General features: G+C 44.4%; 2 protein-coding genes across 2 annotated transcripts in view; one reads left to right on the top strand and one right to left on the bottom strand.

The window, feature by feature from the left end:
- KCND1 (potassium voltage-gated channel subfamily D member 1) overlaps positions 1-18783 on the top strand; it is a 112575-nt gene that overhangs the window by 14224 nt on the left and 79568 nt on the right. The gene's annotated exons all lie outside the window — the stretch shown is intronic.
- On the bottom strand, positions 4661-5085 carry LOC133379285 (zinc finger protein 707-like). Its single transcript, XM_061614264.1, has one exon. It carries the CDS (start codon positions 5051-5053, stop codon positions 4715-4717), a length of 339 nt encoding a protein of 112 aa, XP_061470248.1. The 5' UTR covers positions 5054-5085; the 3' UTR covers positions 4661-4714.

Below are 18783 nucleotides of genomic sequence, written 5' to 3'. Positions count from 1 at the left end.
AATAATAGTGCATTACAAGTGGATTTATACTGAATCATCCACACATCATTTTACTTTATAAGTTCTGTGATGCTTCACCAGTGTTGCTGCATTATTAATATCTGGAGGGATACTCTTGCACTATGTTGCCATAAAAGCAGGATAAAAGAAAATCCAGATTTGTGATATGAAAAGTTACAGGATTTCAGCAGGAAGCTACAGAACATGCACAGATTGGATGAAAAGCAGTACGTAGAACCCAAAACTTTTGCAGGTGCAAATCTAGTGAAAGCAGGATTGCATATAACCACCCCAATACCATCATGATGACAGATTATCATGAATGCACAACATGGTCCTTACAGAACACAAACCCTTGGTGACCTTGATAAAAAGAAAAGATTTGGATCAAACACCATCACAATGCCAACATCTCTAAAAAGGATTATGAGATTCAAAGAGTTCTCCTGGAAAAAGGTTGGCCATAGCAGACACCTTCTCATGAAGCCCAACAATGCAAGTAGAAGTTAGAAGAGGATGCAAAAGTTTGCGTTTGTGCTGTGCATGATTCTCTACCAGCATCTGAAAATAAATTCCATCATCTTCATCATATCCAAAAATGTTTTGTTGTTATGTGCCTTCAAGTCAACTTATGGTGACCCTATGAATCAGCGACCTCCAATAGCATCTGTTATAAACCACTCAGTTCAGATCTGTGGCTTCCTTTATGGAATCAATCCATCTCTTGTTTGGTCTTCCTCTTTTTCTACTCCTATTTTCCTCAGCATTATCATATTTTCTAGTGGACCATGTTTTCTCATTATGTGTCCAAAGTACGACAACCTCAGTTTCATCATTTTAGCTTCTAATGATAGTTCTGATTTAGTTTGATCTAACACCCAATTATTTGTCTTTTTCGCAGTCCATGGTATCTGCAAAGCTTTCCTGCAACACCACATTGCAAATGAGATGATTTTTCTTTTATCCGCTTTTTTCACTGTCCAACTTTCACATCCATACATAGAGATCGGGAATACCATGGTCTGAATAATCCTGACTTTGGTGTTCAGTGATACATCTTTGCATTTGAGGACATTTTCTAGTTCTCTCATAGCTACCCTCCCCCGTCTTAGCCTTCTTCTGATTTCTTGACTATTGTCTCCATTTTGGTTAATGACTGTGCTGAGGTATTGATAATCCTTGATAACTTCAATGTCCTCATTGTCAATTTTAAAGTTGCATAAATCTGTTGTCGTTACTTTAGTCTTTTTGACATTCAGCTGTAGTCCTGCTTTTGTGCTTTCCTCTTTAACTTTCAACAGCATTTGTTTCAAATCATTACTGGTTTCTGCTAGTAGTATGGTATCGTTTGCATATCTTAAATTATCGATATTTCTCCCTCCAATTATCACACCTTCATCTTGGTCCAATCCCACTTTCCATATGATATGTTCTGTGTATAGATTAAATAATTAGGGTGATAAAATACATCACTGCCTCACACCCAATCTGTTTCTCCATATTCTGTCCTTACAGTAGCCTCTTGTCCAGAGCAGTAGTTCCCAGCCTGGGGGCCAGGACCCCCAGGGGGGCCATGAAGTAATCCAGAGGGGGCCATGAAGTAATCCAGAGGGGGCCATGAACAGTAAAGAAATGAATTATTTATTATTTTTTTAAAAAAAGTCTTCACTCCCTCTACACTGTCTGCTTTCCACTGCCGCTGCAGATGACACCTCCTCCTTGCTCCAAACGAGAGGGGAGGCCTTTTGCTGAAGTGCCAGAGTGTCTTTCAGGCGCACTAAGGGCAGGCATCTGCCTATAAAATACATGGCAGATGCCAAAGGAGGCTGAGGGTGGAACAACCAGGAAGAAGAGGGGATTACTATCACTGATTCCTATCTCCTTGCACTGCCGCTACTGGCAACGCCCTTGCTTAGAATGAGAGGAGAGGGCTTTTTGTGAAGCAAAAAGAAGCAAGCCTGCAAAGAAAGGCTGCTTTCCCCCTTCCTTCCTGGCAGCCAGCCTGCCTCCCTGGGGGGAGGGGGATCACAATTTTTTTCAGCTTATAAATGGGGTCCCGTGCTGATAACGGTTGGGAACCACTGGTCCAGAGTATAGGTTGCGCATCAGAACAATCAGATGCCATGGCACCCCCATTTCTTTTAAAGCATTCCATAGTTTTGTGTGATCTACACAATCAAAGGCTTTGCTGTAATCTATAAACCACAGGGTGATTTTCCTCTGAAATTCCTTGGTCCGTTCCATTACCCAACTTTTGTTTGCAATGTGATCTCTGGTACCTTTTCCCTTGCTAAATCCAGCTTGGACATCTGGCATTTCTTGTTCCATATATGGTAAGAGCATTTGTTGTAGAATCTTGAGCATTGCCTTACTTGCATGGGATCTTAAGACAATAGTTTGATAATTACTGCATTCCCTGGGATCCCCTTTCTTTGGAATTGGGATATATACTGAACACTTCCAGTCTGTGGGCCATTGTTTTTTTCCCATTTTTTGTCAACTTTTGTCAAAATGTGGACAGATTCAGTCTCAGTAACTTGTAGCAACTCTTTTGGTATGCCATCTGTTCCTGGTGATTTGTTTTTTCCAAGTATTTTAAGAGCAGCTTCCACCTCACATTCTAAGATTTCTGTGTGTTCCTCTGATGATTATTCAGCATCTCTTGGTTTGAATTTCCCTTTAATTTCTCTAATCTTTTGGAATAGGGCTCTTGTTCTACCTCTTTTGTTGTCCTCTTCTATGTCTATACAATAACTATTGTAATAGTTCTCTTTGTCCCTATGTACTAGTTGCTTATTATTGCATTTAGGGTTCTGACCATGTTTGTATCTCCTTTTGCTTTCGTTCTTTCTGTAACTATTTTAAGAGTTTCATCAGTCATCCATTGAGCTCTTTCTCTTTTTTTAACTAGAGGTATTGTCTTTTTGCATTCTTCCCTGATAATGTCTCTCACTTCAATTCATAGTTCTTCTGGTTCTCTATCAACTAAATTTAAAGCCTCAAATCTGTTCCTTATTTGATCTTTATATTCTTCTGGGATGTTATTTAAATTTTATTTTGGCATTTTGATTGCTTTGTTGTTCTTCGTTAGCTTTACTGTTTTTTGATATTACCAGTTCATGATCTGTACCGCAGTCTGCTTCTGGCCTTGTTTTCACAAAAAGTATGGAACTTCTGACTTCCGGGAAGGGTGACTTCGCTTGTGCCTGCTTTTGAGACGGGCTCCCGCCTCAAAAGAAGCTTATTCAGATATAAATCAGTCAGAACATTTTTTTTTTTTGACTGATGAAATTTCTCCCGGGCAGGGAGAAATGTAGAGATCAACCTCAAAAGCCTGTTTTTGTTGGGAGGACTGGATTTCATTAATTTATGAGAAAAGGTCCAGCCAGCAATGCCGGACGGACTTCCGAACAAGCTCTATCTGTTTAATGCGATATGTTTATCTTTTCTTCAAAGAGAAAACAGACTAACAGGCAAGCACCCTTCTTTCTATTATTTTTTTTACATGGTTTAAATTGTTGCAGCAAAAAGAGATTTGTCAATTTAATCAGCTTTAAAGAGCTTCTGGGTGAGCTATAACTCTTCTCTGTTATTCACGAAATTAACAGCTTATCTCTGTTTCTATTGCAAAAAGCTGTCCTGGAAGTGCATTCTAAAGATATACACAGAAGAGGGATTTCTATTCCGAGGAACATTATATTGTCTGGGACTATTCTCTTTTTGGTCTATTTTATTTTGACGAATCTGCTTCTTCACGACGCTGCTAACTGTTTTGATGCTGGGAACTAAATTTGTTTTGTATTCTTGAACATAGAGAGATAAGGCAGGCTGCTCTGTTTATACTGTGATGTCATCAAGCCTGGAATATTAACCCAATTGTTGCTGAAATAAGAAGTGGTTCTTCTTTATTTTTGTTTTGCTTTGTTTTCGTGGTTTTAAAAAATGGCAATCAAGAAAGTGGCTGAGAATCTGGAAGTAATTATGTTTCAGAAAATAATGGATGAGATTGAGATAACGAAACAAACCCTGCGACAGGGCAGTAAGAAGCTGAAAATTGAACTGAGCAAAATGACGCAGGAGCTTAAAGAAATAGGGGATCCTGTGAGAGAGGAGAATGAGATCAGAGATGAGAAAAGAAAAAATAAAGGGAAGATACAAGCCCTGGAGATTGGAACAAATGTGGAATTGGAAAAAGATCTGGAGTTTATGGATATTAGAAATAAAATCTACTGTTTGGAATTGAACGTTATCTCTGAAGAAATTAATGAAGATATTAGAGATAAAGTTATCAATGGCTTGGATAATCTTCTGGACTGGAATGACGTGATGGAGCTTGATATAGAGAAAATCTATGGAATTAACAGCAGCCATGTGACAATGGAAAAACTCTCAAGAGATGAGCCAGTGCATTTTGTAAAAAAGAAGAACAGAGATATGACTTTACAACAATATTTCAGCAACTTATTCAGAATTGATGGCAAGAAAATATTTGGGATAGAGGAAATTCCCATCAGACTCCTATTATATGACTATGGCTATGACAGCAAGATTATTATGGAATACTGATAATGGAAGATTGGACACTGAAATTACTGGACTTATTTTATTATTTATTATTTCAATTTATATACCGCCCTTAGCAAAATAGCTCTCAGGGCGGTGAACAAACAAGATAAAATACAATATATCATAATAAAAATACAAAAACAGGACATTATGCAGCCACCTTGCTGAAACTATGCAGGTTTGGGCTTGTGCAGTGCCTGGATGAGAGACTGCAGGGGAACCACAAAGGCAGCGCCTTGAGTTCTGAGCTGGTGTCAAAGATCTTCCTTTCATCGAAGTCCTGAGAATCTGGCACACAGGGCTCCTCTCCTTGTTCCAGACGGCAGACGAGGCCAGGCTTAGGAGCTGGATATCCCAATGAGGCCACATTCCCAAAATTCTCTATCATGACTTCCTTGTACAAAGCTCGTTGGTTGGGGTCCAGCAGAGCCCACTGCTCCTTCGTGAAATACACAGCCACATCCTCAAAGGTCACCAGGCTCTGCATTTGCGAAAGGTGGGAGTCACAGGCTCCTCCGGACAGTTAACAGGACTATTGAAGATGGAAGATGGAATTAATAGGGATAATGGAATAATGGCTATTGAAATTATTGGACCTAACAGATTTTGATGAGATGGATTAATCGATATGTTTATTTGGACTATGGTTATGACAATAAGATTATTATTATTATTAACGAGATGGATTAATTGACATGTTTATTTGGAGAAAAATTGATAGATATATTTCTTAAAGAATTGAAACCTCTCTTTGACTTTTTGTGGAAAGAATAAAGTAATGTTTATGAGATTTGATGATTAATTAAGATAACTACTGGAGGAAAGTGATTTTATAATATAATTTAAGAGACAGGATTGTTATATATTGTAGACCTATAACTGATTTGATCTGCGACAAATGGGAAGTCAACATTTTATTTTTTTGTTTAATCATTTTTGTTTTGTTTTGTTTTTTGTCTTTGAATGTTTTATGATTTTGTTTTGTATGTTTTATGAAAATTTGAATAAAAATTATTGTAAAAAAAAAAAAAAAAGTATGGAACTTCTCCATCTTCTGCCGCAAATTATATAACCAATTTGATTCCTATATTGACTATTTGGTGGTGTCCACATGTACAGTCGTCCTTTCGGTTGCTCAAAAAATGTGTTTGCAAGAAACAAATTATTTGCTTCACAGAATTCAATAAGTCTTTCTCCTGCTTCATTTTTATCTTCTAAGCCCCATTTCCCCACAATTTCTAGTTCTTCTGTGTGTCCTACTTTCGTGTTCCAGTCCCCTGTGATTATCAGAACATCTTGTTTTGTTGTGTGATCAATTTTCTTGCTGTACGTCTGCATAAAATCTCTCCAATTCCTCTTCTGTTTGCTGTTGGAGTGTAGACTTGGATGATGGTTATATTAATAGGTTTCCCATTTAATCTCACTGATATCACTCATTCAGACCTAATTGCTTTAGCTACATCATTTCTCACTATTAAAGCAACCTCAGTTCTTCTTAATTTCTCATTTCCTGCATAAAATATTTTGTAGTTGCCTGACTCAAAATGTCCCATTCTCGCCAATTTTAATTCAAGTATTGTAATGTTGATACGTTCCATTTCTTTCTTGACAATTTCTAACTTTCCCTGGTTCATGCTTCTTATATTCCATGTTCCTATTGTGTACATTGTACAGCTCCAGACTCTCCTTTCGCATCTGTGCTTATCAGCCTCTGGGCTTCCTTTTGCCTTTGACCTAGTGGCGTCATTAGTCACAGCGCTTATCGTACTTGTCTATTGTTCTTCCCTAGTAGCTCACTGAGTGCCTTCTGACCTGGGGGTCTCATCTTCCAGCACTATGGCGTGTTGCATTTTGGATAGTCTGTTCATAGGGCTTTCATGGTAAGAGGTATTCAGAAGTGGTTTACCATTGCCTTCCTCTGAGTCTGGATGCATCTTAGTCTGGTGTCTCAGCTTTGACCATTCCGCCTTGGGTGCCCCTGCTAGGAGTGTAGCCTCTTGGACTAGACTCCTGACAGCATTGCCCTCAGCTTCTTCGACTCTGAAACCTCCTCACCATGTTAAGGTGTGCATCCTAGAGAAGGATCCAAAATGCTACTCATGGATATATACACTACATCAGGCTAGGATGACCTGAATTTCTTGACAAGGCTTCAGAAATTGTGCATAACTGAGTGAATTGGAAGTTCACAGAAGGGATTCATATTGTTTAACAGGAAACCTAGATCAGTGTTTCCCAACTAGTGGGCCACCAGATGTTGTTGGACCACAATTCCCATCTTTCCTGACCATTGGCAATGCTGGCTGAGGCTGATGGGAGTTGTGGTCCAACAACACCTGGTGGCCCACTAGTTGGGAAAGGCTGTCCTAGATCTTATCAACCAAGGACATAGTTCTTGGAAAAGGCTAGCAGGTGACCTGTGCAAATCAGGAGGTCAACACTATTTGGACTACTACAGTACTCAGTATACTATTCTTATTTCAGTGTTTTGCAGCACAATCCTATTCATGTCTACTCAAAATTAAGTCCCATGGATCTCCATGGGACTTGCAGTGCAATCCTATACCGTGCCCACTTACCTGAGAGAAAGTCCTGTTACATTCAGTGGGACTTAGTTCTCTGAATAGACATGTATAGATTGCACTGTTACTCACAGATTAAATCTGGACAGAACTGCAGCCTTTGTCTGTCCTAATCCTCTTCCGTTTTAAGGGATATACTGGAATGAACATTAGAAATATCCACTTAGTTACTACACCTCATTTGTCACACCTGAACTGCATTGGGAGTATAACATTACACAGTTTATATGATCATACTACTACCATATCTAGAATCAGCCCCATAGCTTAATTTGAACTATTTTAGAAGTTGGCACCAGGATCTAGGACTTCCTGTAATATGTGTAATCGGGGCAATCTATATGCCTGGAGGAATGAGTGCCTCTGATATTTAGGTAATGAAATTAAATGTAAACAAATGTAAAGTGATGCATATTGGGGGGAGGAATCTTAATTTCACATATATGCTTATGGGGTCTGAACTGGCAGTAACTGACTAGGAATGAGACCTTGGGGATGTAGGGGATAGCTCAATGAAGATGTCAACCCAGTGTGCAGCGGCTGTGAAAAAGACAAATTCCTAGGGAATCATGCTAGGGATCATTAAGAAAGGTATTGAAGATAAAACTTCTGATATCATAATGTAGTTATACAAATCTATGTGCAACCCCATTTGGAATATTGCGTACAGTTCTGGTCCCCTCACCTCAAAAAATATATTTTAGAGTTGGAAAAAGTTCAGAAATGGGCGACCAGAATGATCAAGGGGATGGAGCAACTCCCCTATGAGGAAAGGTTGCAGCATTGGGGCATTTTTAGTTTAGAGAAGAGGCAAGTAAGAGGTGACATGATAGAAGTGCATAAAATTATGCATGGCATGGAGAAAGTGAACAGAATTTTTTTCTTCCTCTCAACACCAGAACTCTTAGATATCCAATGAAACTGGATGTAGTAAGATCCAAGACTGACAAAAGAAAGGACTTCTTCACACAGCACATAGTCGAACTATGGAATTCCCTCCCACAAGAGGCAGGGATGGCACCAACTTGGATGGCTTGAAAAGAGGATTAGACAAATGAATGGAGGAGAAGGCTATCAATGGCTACTAGCCATGATGGCTATGTTCTGCCTCCACTGTCAGAGGCTGCATGCCTCTGAATACCAGTTGATGGGAACAGCAAGCAGAAGTAGTGCCCTTGTGCACAGGTCCTTCTTGTGGGCTTCCCATAGGCATCTGGTTGGCCACTGTGAGAACAGGAGGTGAGCCTAGGTGGACTATTGGCCTGATCTAGCAGAGCTCTTCTTATGTTCTTATAAGGTGGCCAGATGGAAAAAGACGATGGGGCTCCTGGATCTTTGTGTAGACGAGGGGATCTCCATGATAAGCTACACCTGCAGAAATTCCCTGTTCTCCACAACTATTAAAGGTACAGCAGCTCCATTCTCCTTCCTACCTGCCCCCCCTTGCCTCTGGCCGTTTCTTAACCCCTTACTGCACAGGTGGGGAATGTTTTTTTCAGCCTGAGGGTTGCATGCTGGGGTGGGTGGGGCCAGAGGCACAAGTGGGCGGAACAATGGATGTGATTCTTACATTTGTACAGTAGAGTACATTCTGCCCGTGCAAAAGTCGGAAGTTTCAAAACACTCACCCACATACCTCTCCATCATCATCTGGGCAAGCAAGAGGCATTATGACTGTTCAAGGCACATTCCACCCAGGCAAAAGCACTTGAGGAGGTTGTGGAGCAGGGCCGGTGAGGGACGTGGCCAGTGAAGTGGGTGTGGACTAGGGAGAGTCCCAAGGGCCAGACAGAAAGGACTGGAGGGCCGCATTTGGTCCCTTGGCCTGAGGTTCCCCACCCCTGACTTAGGGCATATTTAGAGAAGAACTTCCCAGACTCTTGGCTTGGTACTTCCGTATTAAACTGGATGTGAACAATGTGTACACCTAGGGAAGGCAAGCACATTTTGTTGAGGGGTTGAAATGCCTCTCCTGCTGGCTAGACCCGATGCTGCCAGGGGTGTGGGTGAACTGGAATAGCTGGGTAGTCAAATGCAAGATGAATTCACTGGAGCATGTGGACTGCAGGGGAACAGAACAGAATGAAGCCACTTCAAAACCTGCCACCTAGATTTCCTCTTATTCACCACAGCCAGCTCTCACCTCCTTGCTTCTGATGTGCAGTAATGTAGTGGCAAATTCAGAAGTACAGGGTCCCTTTGTGTTATTCACAATTACACCCCCTCCCCCCCTTTTTTCAGCTGGGTTGAGATCCTTCTTAATGCCTTCTCCAACAACAGCAAACATCCCTAGGAGCCAATAAGCATGAAATGAGAGAATTTTAGCTCTGACTCGCCTCCTTTCACTCTGATCAGCTCCAATCAGCAGGAAAGGACAAGGCAGCATGTTAGAAAACTCTTCTCAGTGGCTAGCACATTCTCCTTTCATGCTGATTGGCTCCTAAGATGCTGGAGACATAAAGACCCTGCTGGGACCCTGCTCTCAAAAAAGTAAGGGGTCTAAGATCCCCTGGGAGCCCAAATGACTACACCCCTGCCTATGTGCAGCTTGGCTCTCTTCCTTCAGTCAGCTGGAATGTCTTGCTCCATGGTTACTTTTAAGAAGATTCCTGGAAAATGTTTTGAACCATGCAGTTACCTTATATTCAGTTTCATAATTATGACTAGTGAATGTCTTCTCTGTAGCTGTATTTGGCAAATAATTTCCATTGGGACACTGAACAGTGAAGCACTGAGGGACTGGAGAAGACCTGCCCTGGGAGTGAGTACTTGAACATCTGGGTGCTTGCTTGCTCACTCCTCTGGGTTGCTGTCTCTCAAGACAGCAGAGGTTCCTGGTAAGTTCTGCAAGGACTGGGACCCCCTGCCTGGCCCTGATCCACAGAGACTGCAGTCAATCTTGCAGCCTCTTGCATCAGTTCCTGGCTGGGTCAGGGGGCATAAAAGCCTGGTTGCTCTGGATCACCACCAAAGGGCAACACCAAAGGGATTTGCCCCTTGGGGATTCTCTTAGGAGTCCCGAGGGTGAGGGCACTACTCCCTTCTATATTTTTTTTACCAATCTAGAGGAGATTGGTAGTGGGGAGGGCATAAGGCGATTGAGTAGTTCCTGTGCAGGGTGAGAGCCTGTGCAGTGAACTGAATGATAGGAGAAAGTTGCCAGATGCCTTCAGAGTAAGAGTCTATAACTGGCAGAAGGCTGGCCCTCTCTGGGTGTGAGACGGAGGGGGGAGTAGATGTGCCCTGTGTGAAAGCTATTGAGTGGGTCTGACTGTTCCTAATTCTCTCAGGGGCCTACAGGGATAATTGGTTCAGGTAGGTTTTGTTGGTGGGCTCTTGTTGGATCCATATCAGGTGTTTAGGAAGAGGCTTAATAAGAAGGAACATGGGTGATGACACCTAAATTTCAGTGATCATGGGTAGGTATAGCCATGGGGAGGTGGTGAATTACCACAGAAGTTGAAGGCAAGGCTATCTATGCCTTGTTCCTCGCTCGCACTTCTTCTATGGGCGGGTTCCATCCATGATTTGATTATGGATGTGGGTGCTGATTTGGTGTGCATTACCGAGACCTGGGTGGGTGAGCTGGGAGGGGTTGATCTGACCCAGGTGGATACTTGACACAACACCAGTACAGGCTGCAGGGATGTGGGGGGGAGGAGGGGTGCTGTGGTCTACAGAACTTCCATCTCTATCACCGGAAACTACTCTGTCTTGGAGCTGGCTGTGAGGGCCTGCACCTGGTGTCGGACCAAGGAGATAGTAAACTTGGGTTGCTGCTGGTTTACCATCCACCCTGCTGCCCAGCAGCTTCTCTGACTGAGCTGGTGGAAGCCATCTTGGTTGTGGTATTGGAGAAGCCCAGAATGATAGTCCTGGGTGATTTCAATGTCCATGCTGAGAGCCAGTGTGGTGTAGTGGTTAAGGTGTTGGACTACAACCTGGGAGACCAGGGTTCAAATCCCCGCACAGCCATGAAGCTCACTGGGTGACCTTGGGCCAGTCACTGCCTCAGGCTCAGAGGAAGGCAATGGTAAACCACCTCTGAATACTGCTTACCATGAAAACCCTATTCATAGGGTCGCCATAAGTTGGAATCAACTCGAAGGCAGTCCATTTCCATTTTTGCTGAGGCTGCCTCTAGTGTTCTGGCTTGGGACTTCATGGCCTCCATGACGACCATGGGGCTGTCTCAAGTTGTCACCAGCCTGACACATAGGGCAGGGCACACCTTTGACTTAGTTTTTGCTCCAGATGGAGGAAGGGGTGGTCTGGTGACAGGGTAGTAGATGTCACCCCATTGTCATGGTCAGATCACTTCCTGGTGAAGTTTAGACTTACGGCTCTGATCCCCCCTGCAGGGATGGACAAATTAAGATGGCCCGGTCCCAAAGACTAATGGAATCCACTGGATTCCTGAATGCCCTGGGGGAGTTCCCAGTGGATAGAGCAGGTGATCCTGTTGAAGTCCTTGTCACGCTGTGGAACAACGAGGTGTGTTGGGCTCTGGACATGGTTGCCCCCAAGCACCCTGTCTGGCATTGTGGAGCCTGGTTTGCATCTAGGATCTTGGTACACCAGTAATCTAAGGGCAATGAAACAGGCTGGACAATGCCTAGTGGTGAAAGACGTGCTGTGAGGCTGATCGGGCACAAGTAAAACATCATAACTGTGCCTACTGTGTGGTGATGAGGGCGGCAAAGAAGGCCCATTTCTCTGCCAGCATTGTATCCTCAAGTAGCTGTCCAATGGAGCTTTTCCATATTGTCAGAGATCTGTTGACATCAGCTCCAGGAAACGGAGGTCCACTGTGAATTGTTTGCAAGGCACTTTGAGGGTAAAGTTGCCCCCCTCCATAGCAATATTGATGCCCCATCCATATCTAGTGTAGTCCCCAGTGAAGTGTCCAGTGCAACTTCTGCTGCAACTTCTTGGGATCGGTTTCAGTTGATGCGGCCTGATGACGTGGACTAGATGCTTGCAACGATGCAGCCAGCGACGTGTCCTCTCAACCTTTGCCCTTCTTGGCTTATTGCAGCTTGCTAAGGGGGGTTGACTGAGTGGATCCAGAGTGTGGTCAATGCATCATTGGGGGAGGGAGTGGTTCCAGCCACCCTGAAAGAGGTGGTGATCCGACCACTCCTGAAAAAGCCCACCCCAGACCCAGGGCTGGCACCAGGCATGCCAAGGCCATTCGGCACCAGCCTGCCCTGGGCCCCGGCACCTGCAGGCACGACACACCTACCTACCTTCCATGATCCACGGCAGTGTCGGCTCCTGCCCCTGCTGTGGATCGCAGAGAGGGAGCTCCCAGATACCCCCCTACTGCCACGCAGGCCCCACCTACCTCTCCCTTGAAGTAAATGGTGGTTGCACTGCGGGCACAAGCCTGCCATCAACTAAGTTGGGGGCCAAGGCTTCCCTAAGGGACTGATGCCTCCGCCACCATCTTGGTTGATGGTATGCATGTGTGCTACGTGCACGCATCCCTGCCATCAACCAAGATGGCGGAAGGAGAATCAGCCTCTTAGGGAAACCTTGGCTGCTATCTTAGTTGATGGCAGGCTTGCGCCTGCAGCGCAGCCAACATTTATGTCAAGAGAGAGGTAGGTGGGGCCTGTATGGCAGTAGGTGGGGTGTCTGGAAGCTCCCTCTCCGCAATCTGTAGCAGGGTGGGAGTTGACACTGCTGTGGATCGCAGAAGGGAGCGCTACCCACCCACCCTAACAAGTGGCCCTTCAGGGGCCCCTTGGGACTCAGGGCCCCTTGGCCAGGGCCCAACCTGGTTGCCCTCTGGCACTGGCCCTGCCTGGACCCACTAGTGTGTGACAGCTACCGCCTGGTCTTCTTAGGGAAGGTGATCAAGAGGGTTGTGGCACAGCAATTGCAAGTACTCTTGGATGAAACAGATATCTTGACCCATTCCAATATGGATTCAGTCCTGGTTATGGGACTGAATCGGCCCTGGTTGTCCTGATGGATGACCTTTATCAGGAGAAGGATGGGGAAGTGCGACCCTGTTATTCTTACTTTCTCTCGGTGGCTTTTAATACTATTAACCCTGGTATCCTTCTGAACTGACTTAGTGAGATGGGTATCAGAGGCACTGTTTTACAGTGATTCCATTCTTACCTCTAGGGTCATTTTCAGCTTCTAGCATTGGGTGATTGTCTTTTGGCCCCCTGGCAGTTGTGCTATGGAGTGCTGCAGGGTATCATCTTGTCCCTGATGCTGTTTAACATCTATATGAAGCCCCTGGGGGTGGTCATCAGGAGATTTGAGGTGAGGTGTCAGCAGTACGCTGATGATAGCCAGCTCTATTTCTCTGTAGCATGTGAATCGGGAGAGGCCATGCAAGCCCTGGACTTGGTGGTGGGCTGGATGAGGGCCAGTAAACTGAGTCTGAATCTTAGCAAGATGGAGGTGTTTTAGGTTGGTGGATAATTGGTCAGTTGCCTGCGTTGAATGGGGTTGGTCTCCCTCTGAAAGAGCAGGTTCGTAGTTTGGGGGTGCTCCTGGATCCATCTTTGTTGCTAGAGGCCCAGGTGATCTCAGTGGCTAGGAGTTCCTTTTACTATCTTTGGCTGGTAAGACAGCTGCAGCTGTTTCTGGACTGCGATAGCCTGACCACTGTTGTCCATGCACTGGTAACCTCCAGGTTGGATTACTGTAATGCTCTCTATGTGGGGCTACCCTTGAGGTTGGTCCGAAAGCTGCAGCTGGTGCAAAATGCGGCAGTGCAACTGCTCACTGGGGCAGGGTATCGCCAACATGTTACCCCACTGCTGAAAGAATTGCATTGGCTGCCCATTAGCTACCAGGCTAAGTTCAGGGTTCTGGTTTTGGTGTACAAAGCCCGACACAGGACACAGGATACCTGTGGTGATGGAATTCCTGACTTCAAACAGGGGGCCAAACAATATTACTCTATAACTATATGACTCTGACATTTTTTGAGTAAGATCTAGGGACAGGCATCCTAAGGTAGAATGCATGTTCCCAGGCAATCTAGAGCCAGTGAGGTGTAGTGGTTAGAGTATTGGACTATGAACTGGGAAACCAGGGTTCAAATCACCACTCAGCCATGAAGCTCACTGGGTGACCTCTCAAACTCACCTACCTCATGTTGGAAGTGTGGCAAGAGCAACTCCTGTTTTGTTCTTTTGTCTATGTTCCAGAAGGGAGATAGAGTTAGGGTCCTCCAGATGGATAGGCTTGTTTACCTTTACCTGTGATGCTCTGACTGACTTCCTTCCGGCTACTAGGCTGTTACGACTTACTGTCCGGGAGAGAGGAGATACCCTATGTCTCTGCTCTCTCTCCTAGCCATGAGGGCAATTCCCACGCCTGGACGTTGCACCTCCAACTTAGTTAGTTAGAACTAGGTATGCCTTTCTATCTACTATGTATTTCTATAAATAAAGTAGCTTTTCTTATTTTACTAAGTCTCAAGTCTCAGTGATGCTGATGCAGAGTAAAAGCCTGCTTTCTTCGGTAAACTCACACACATGCCGGCACACTTGCATTTCAACATCCACTGTTACTCCCTCCTGCTGTTGTGCTGCTTTAAACTAAATTTAGCACACACACAGCAACACCTCACAGGGTTGAGAGGATAAAATGGGGAGGGGGAGACGTGTGTGTGCCACCATAGAAATCCAGCTCTGGAACATAGGAAGCTGCCTTATAATGAGTCAAAACATTAGTCCATCTAGTTCAATATTGCCTGCACTGACTGGCAGTGGCCCTCCAGGATTTCAGACAGGGGGTCTCTCCCAGCCATACCTAGAGATGCCAGGGATTGAACCTGGAACCTTCCTCATGCAAAGCTCTACCACTGAGTCAACATTCTTCCACACTGTGGTCCCTTCCTGTATTGTATGGTTCTTGCAGTGATGCTTCTAAAGCTGATTGGCTGAGCTGGCGTGAAGGCATGGAATGTTCTTTATGGGGAAGGGGAGGGAGGGATAAGCGAGCTGAAGAGTAAGGTGGGTGGAGGAAGAGACCAGAGAGAGAGAGGAACGTGAGGGAAGAGCAGAACATCTGGTAGAGAAAAAAGCCTGAGACAATAGGCAGAAATGAAGCAGGGACCTGTGGCAAAATGGGGCTAATCTTCAGGGGCACTGAAGAAATCCCACAGAACTTATAATGAAGAAGGGCTGGACCCTTTGGGGTGGGAGAAAGGAGTCAGAAGTCAGAGGGATAGCTGTGTTTGTCTGTTGCAGTAAAAACAACAAAAAGTCTTGTGATACTTTAGAACTGAACACATTTATTATAGGATGGACTAGAGTCCACATCAATGCTTCTGCTACATCAACCAGTTTGTAAGGCTGCAGTCCCGTACCCACTTACTTGGCTATGGGAGTAGTTTCATTGGCGATCACTCATGGCCGAGTAAGATTGTCTTCCAAGATAAGATCTTTAACAGTGGATCCGTAAGTGACCATGGAGGCCAATTCTGGATCCACACAGCCTCCCACAGTGAGGACATAGGTTTCCAGATGGAAGATAGTCGCAATGAGGATTTGTTTGACGTGCCTTCCGCTTGGCTCGTTTGTCCCGTTCGCCCTGTATTCGTGCCTCTTCAAAGTCCACAGCAGCTTTGATAATAGCCAACCTCCATTTGGGACATTCTTGGGCCAAGACTTCCCAGTTCTCGATGTTCATGTTACATTTTTTTAGATTCGCTTTAAGAACATCTTTAAACCTCTTTTGCTGTCCACCGATATTCCATTTTCCATCTTTAAGTTGGGAGTAAAGTAGCGGTTTTGGAAGATAGTGATCAGGTATTCGAACAACATGGCCAGTCCAGCAGAGTTGATGTTGAAGGATCATTGTTTCAACACTGGTAGTCTTTGCTTCTTCCAAAACGATAACATTAGTCCGTCTTCCCAAATAATTTGCAGAATTTTCCGGAGGCAGTGTTGGTGGAATCTTTCAAGAAGTTGGGAGTGGCGTTTATAGATGGTCCATGTTTCACAGGCATACAGTAAGGTCGGTAGTACAATGGCTTTGTAAATAAGCATTTTGGTCTCCTTGCGAATATCCCGATCCTCGAACACTCTACGCTTCAGTCAGGAGAATGTGGCACTCGCAGAGCTCAGACGATGCTGAATTTCAGCATCGATGTCAGCTTTTATAGAGAGATGGCTGCCAAGATAGGGGAAGTAATCAACGTTCTCCAGCATCACACCATTAAGCTGGATCAATGGTGCTACAGAGGGACTAGTTCACACTTGTTGATGAAACACTTTGGTTTTTTTAATATTAAGGGAGAGCCCAAGCTTTCCATATGCTTCTGCAAAGACATTTAGGATAGTTTAAAGATCTTTCTCTGAATGTGCGGAGACCACATAATCATATTGAAGTAGGTCGATTCTGCTCCTGGCATTTTTCTTGAAGCTGTCATGCAGTGAAGATCATGTCCACTGTCCCCCTGGAAGGGTGGAAACCATTTTGAGATTCTGGGAGGACATCCTCTGAGATCGGTAAGAGGCGATTTGCGAGGATCCTTGCAAGGATTTTACCTGCGGTAGCAAGAACAGAGATACCTTGATAGTTCCCACAATCTGCTCTATCACCCTTCTTAAAAAGGGTGATAATTATGGCGTCCCTAAACTCTTCCGGGATCTCCTCCTTCATCCAGATTTTTTCGATGAGCTTATGAAGTTGTTGTGTAAGTTCAGGCCAACCTTCTTTAAAGACTTCAGCAGGAATCCCAACAGGTCCACTAGCTTTGTTGTTCTTCATTTGATTGATGGCTTTGCTGACTTCATCCAAGTTAGGGGATACTGCAAGCTTGTCTATAGTTTGTTGTTATGGAATTTGCGAGAAGACCTCACCAGCCACAATAGAGTTACGATTAAGGAGTTCATGGTAATGCTCTTTCCAGTGCAGTGCAATAGACTCTTTATCCTTAAGGAGTTTGGTACCATCCATGGAACGTAAGGAATTTGTACCGTGATTTGTTGGTTCATAGATTGCCTTTGTGGCTTTAAAAAAGCCCCGTGCATTGTGAGCATCTGCAAAGTGCTGGATTTCTTGAGCTTTCTTTATCCACCAGGCGTTCTTAAGTTCTCTAGTTCTTCTTTGGACCTCAGCCTTTGCACTGGCATAGATACTAGTGAGACAGAACGATAAAAGAAATGGGACAAAGTAGGCAGTGTTCTTCATTGGCTTGCTTTTTGTTCTCTTTAGTTTGTTTGTACCAGGTTTAGGGAACTTTTTCCAGCCTAAGGCTGCATTCCCTTCTAAACAACCTTCAGAGGTCACATGCCAGTGGTGGGCAGGGCCAGAAGCAGAAGTGGGTGGAGCAATGAATGATAATTTTATCTTTGTTCTGTGATACATTCTAGCCAGGCAAAACTCTCAGGGAGGATACAAAGCAGAGGGGGGTGGTCTGAGGAGAAGCCTGAGGGCTAGATAGAGAGGCCTGGAGGGCCTTATTTGGTTCCTGGGCCTGAGGTTCCCCACTCCTGGTGTACACAGTGCCATTTACGTACACAGTATTTTGCAAAAATGAGAGAAGTCTCTGCCCCAAGGGTCATACAGTCTAGAAACAGACACACGGGAAATAACAGAGAAAATGGAGAGAAATGGAGGCAGGAGGATACAGGAGTAGTAGTAGGATCCTGAATTCATTCCACCCCATCGTAACATGAAAGTTTGGTAAGGATTCTCACAAGAGTTATCCTGGACAGGGGTTGTCTCACTATAGCTGGATCATCCAATCAAAAATAGTAACATTAATTATCTATTTGTAAGAAATTCATATGCTTCTTTTTTTAAAAAAAAATCTGCAGTCCAAGCTCTGTTAGAATAAGCTGAACTCTACAGCCTGCAGACATTGAGCCTATTTGCATCACTTCTCTTATTTTGTATATTTTGCTCAAGCTTTGCTAGTCACAGGGAGAGACATGGAGCTTTGCGAGTCATCCTACTGCCTACACACTGGAAAACCTATTCAGCCATCCCTTTGGGTACCAAGATTTCAGCCGGCTATGCTGGACCATTCAAGCATATCTTCGCAGCCATGAGGGATAGAAATTTGCTTTTCCTTTCGTAATTTAAGTCAGAACTGCAATTCTCAGGGAGCTGTGTTCTACCCCTACAAGCACATTTTGCACTCTTCCTGCATCATAGAATTTTGCCACAATACAGCCCTTCCTAAATGACACCAACACACCAGAACCACAACAGCTCCAAAATTTAAGTATAACATTCTGCAGTACCTGTCAAAAACTGCCATTTATGGGTTAATCAACTCAGGTTTTAGTGGACTGATCTGCAGGTTTAAAGATCTGCAGCCTTCCCTACTTGCCAAGGCAGAATGGTATAAAAGTGCCTTGCCACACACCACCACTGCATCCGGGGCAGCCTGTGTGTTTCTGACTCCTTCAATAAAGAGGCAGGAAGCTTTACTCTTTTCTGAAACATGTAAAGTAGTGCATCCACCACGAAGGAGACACACACTGAAAAACCAAATCACTTCTACACATACACACACACTCACACCTGCCACCTCCTAGTGGCAGATGCTGACAGTATCCATCTGACGGGCTACTGACTTCCCTGGCCCCTGAGTTAATGGTGGGCTCAGCCAGTGTGCATGCAATCTACCAGCTTGCCTGGTAAT

The sequence above is a fragment of the Rhineura floridana genome, chromosome 3, assembly GCF_030035675.1.
Source record: "Rhineura floridana isolate rRhiFlo1 chromosome 3, rRhiFlo1.hap2, whole genome shotgun sequence".
Classification (NCBI taxonomy): Eukaryota; Metazoa; Chordata; class Lepidosauria; order Squamata; family Rhineuridae; genus Rhineura; species Rhineura floridana.
The sequence above is the reverse complement of the archived record's forward strand: the minus strand, read 5'-3'. Positions and strand labels throughout refer to the sequence as shown.

What these genes read in the sequence shown, in the direction of transcription:
- LOC133379285 (XM_061614264.1), bottom strand. Translation starts at nt 5,053, where the DNA reads ATGCAGAGCCTGGTGACCTTTGAGGATGTGGCTGTGTATTTCACGAAG.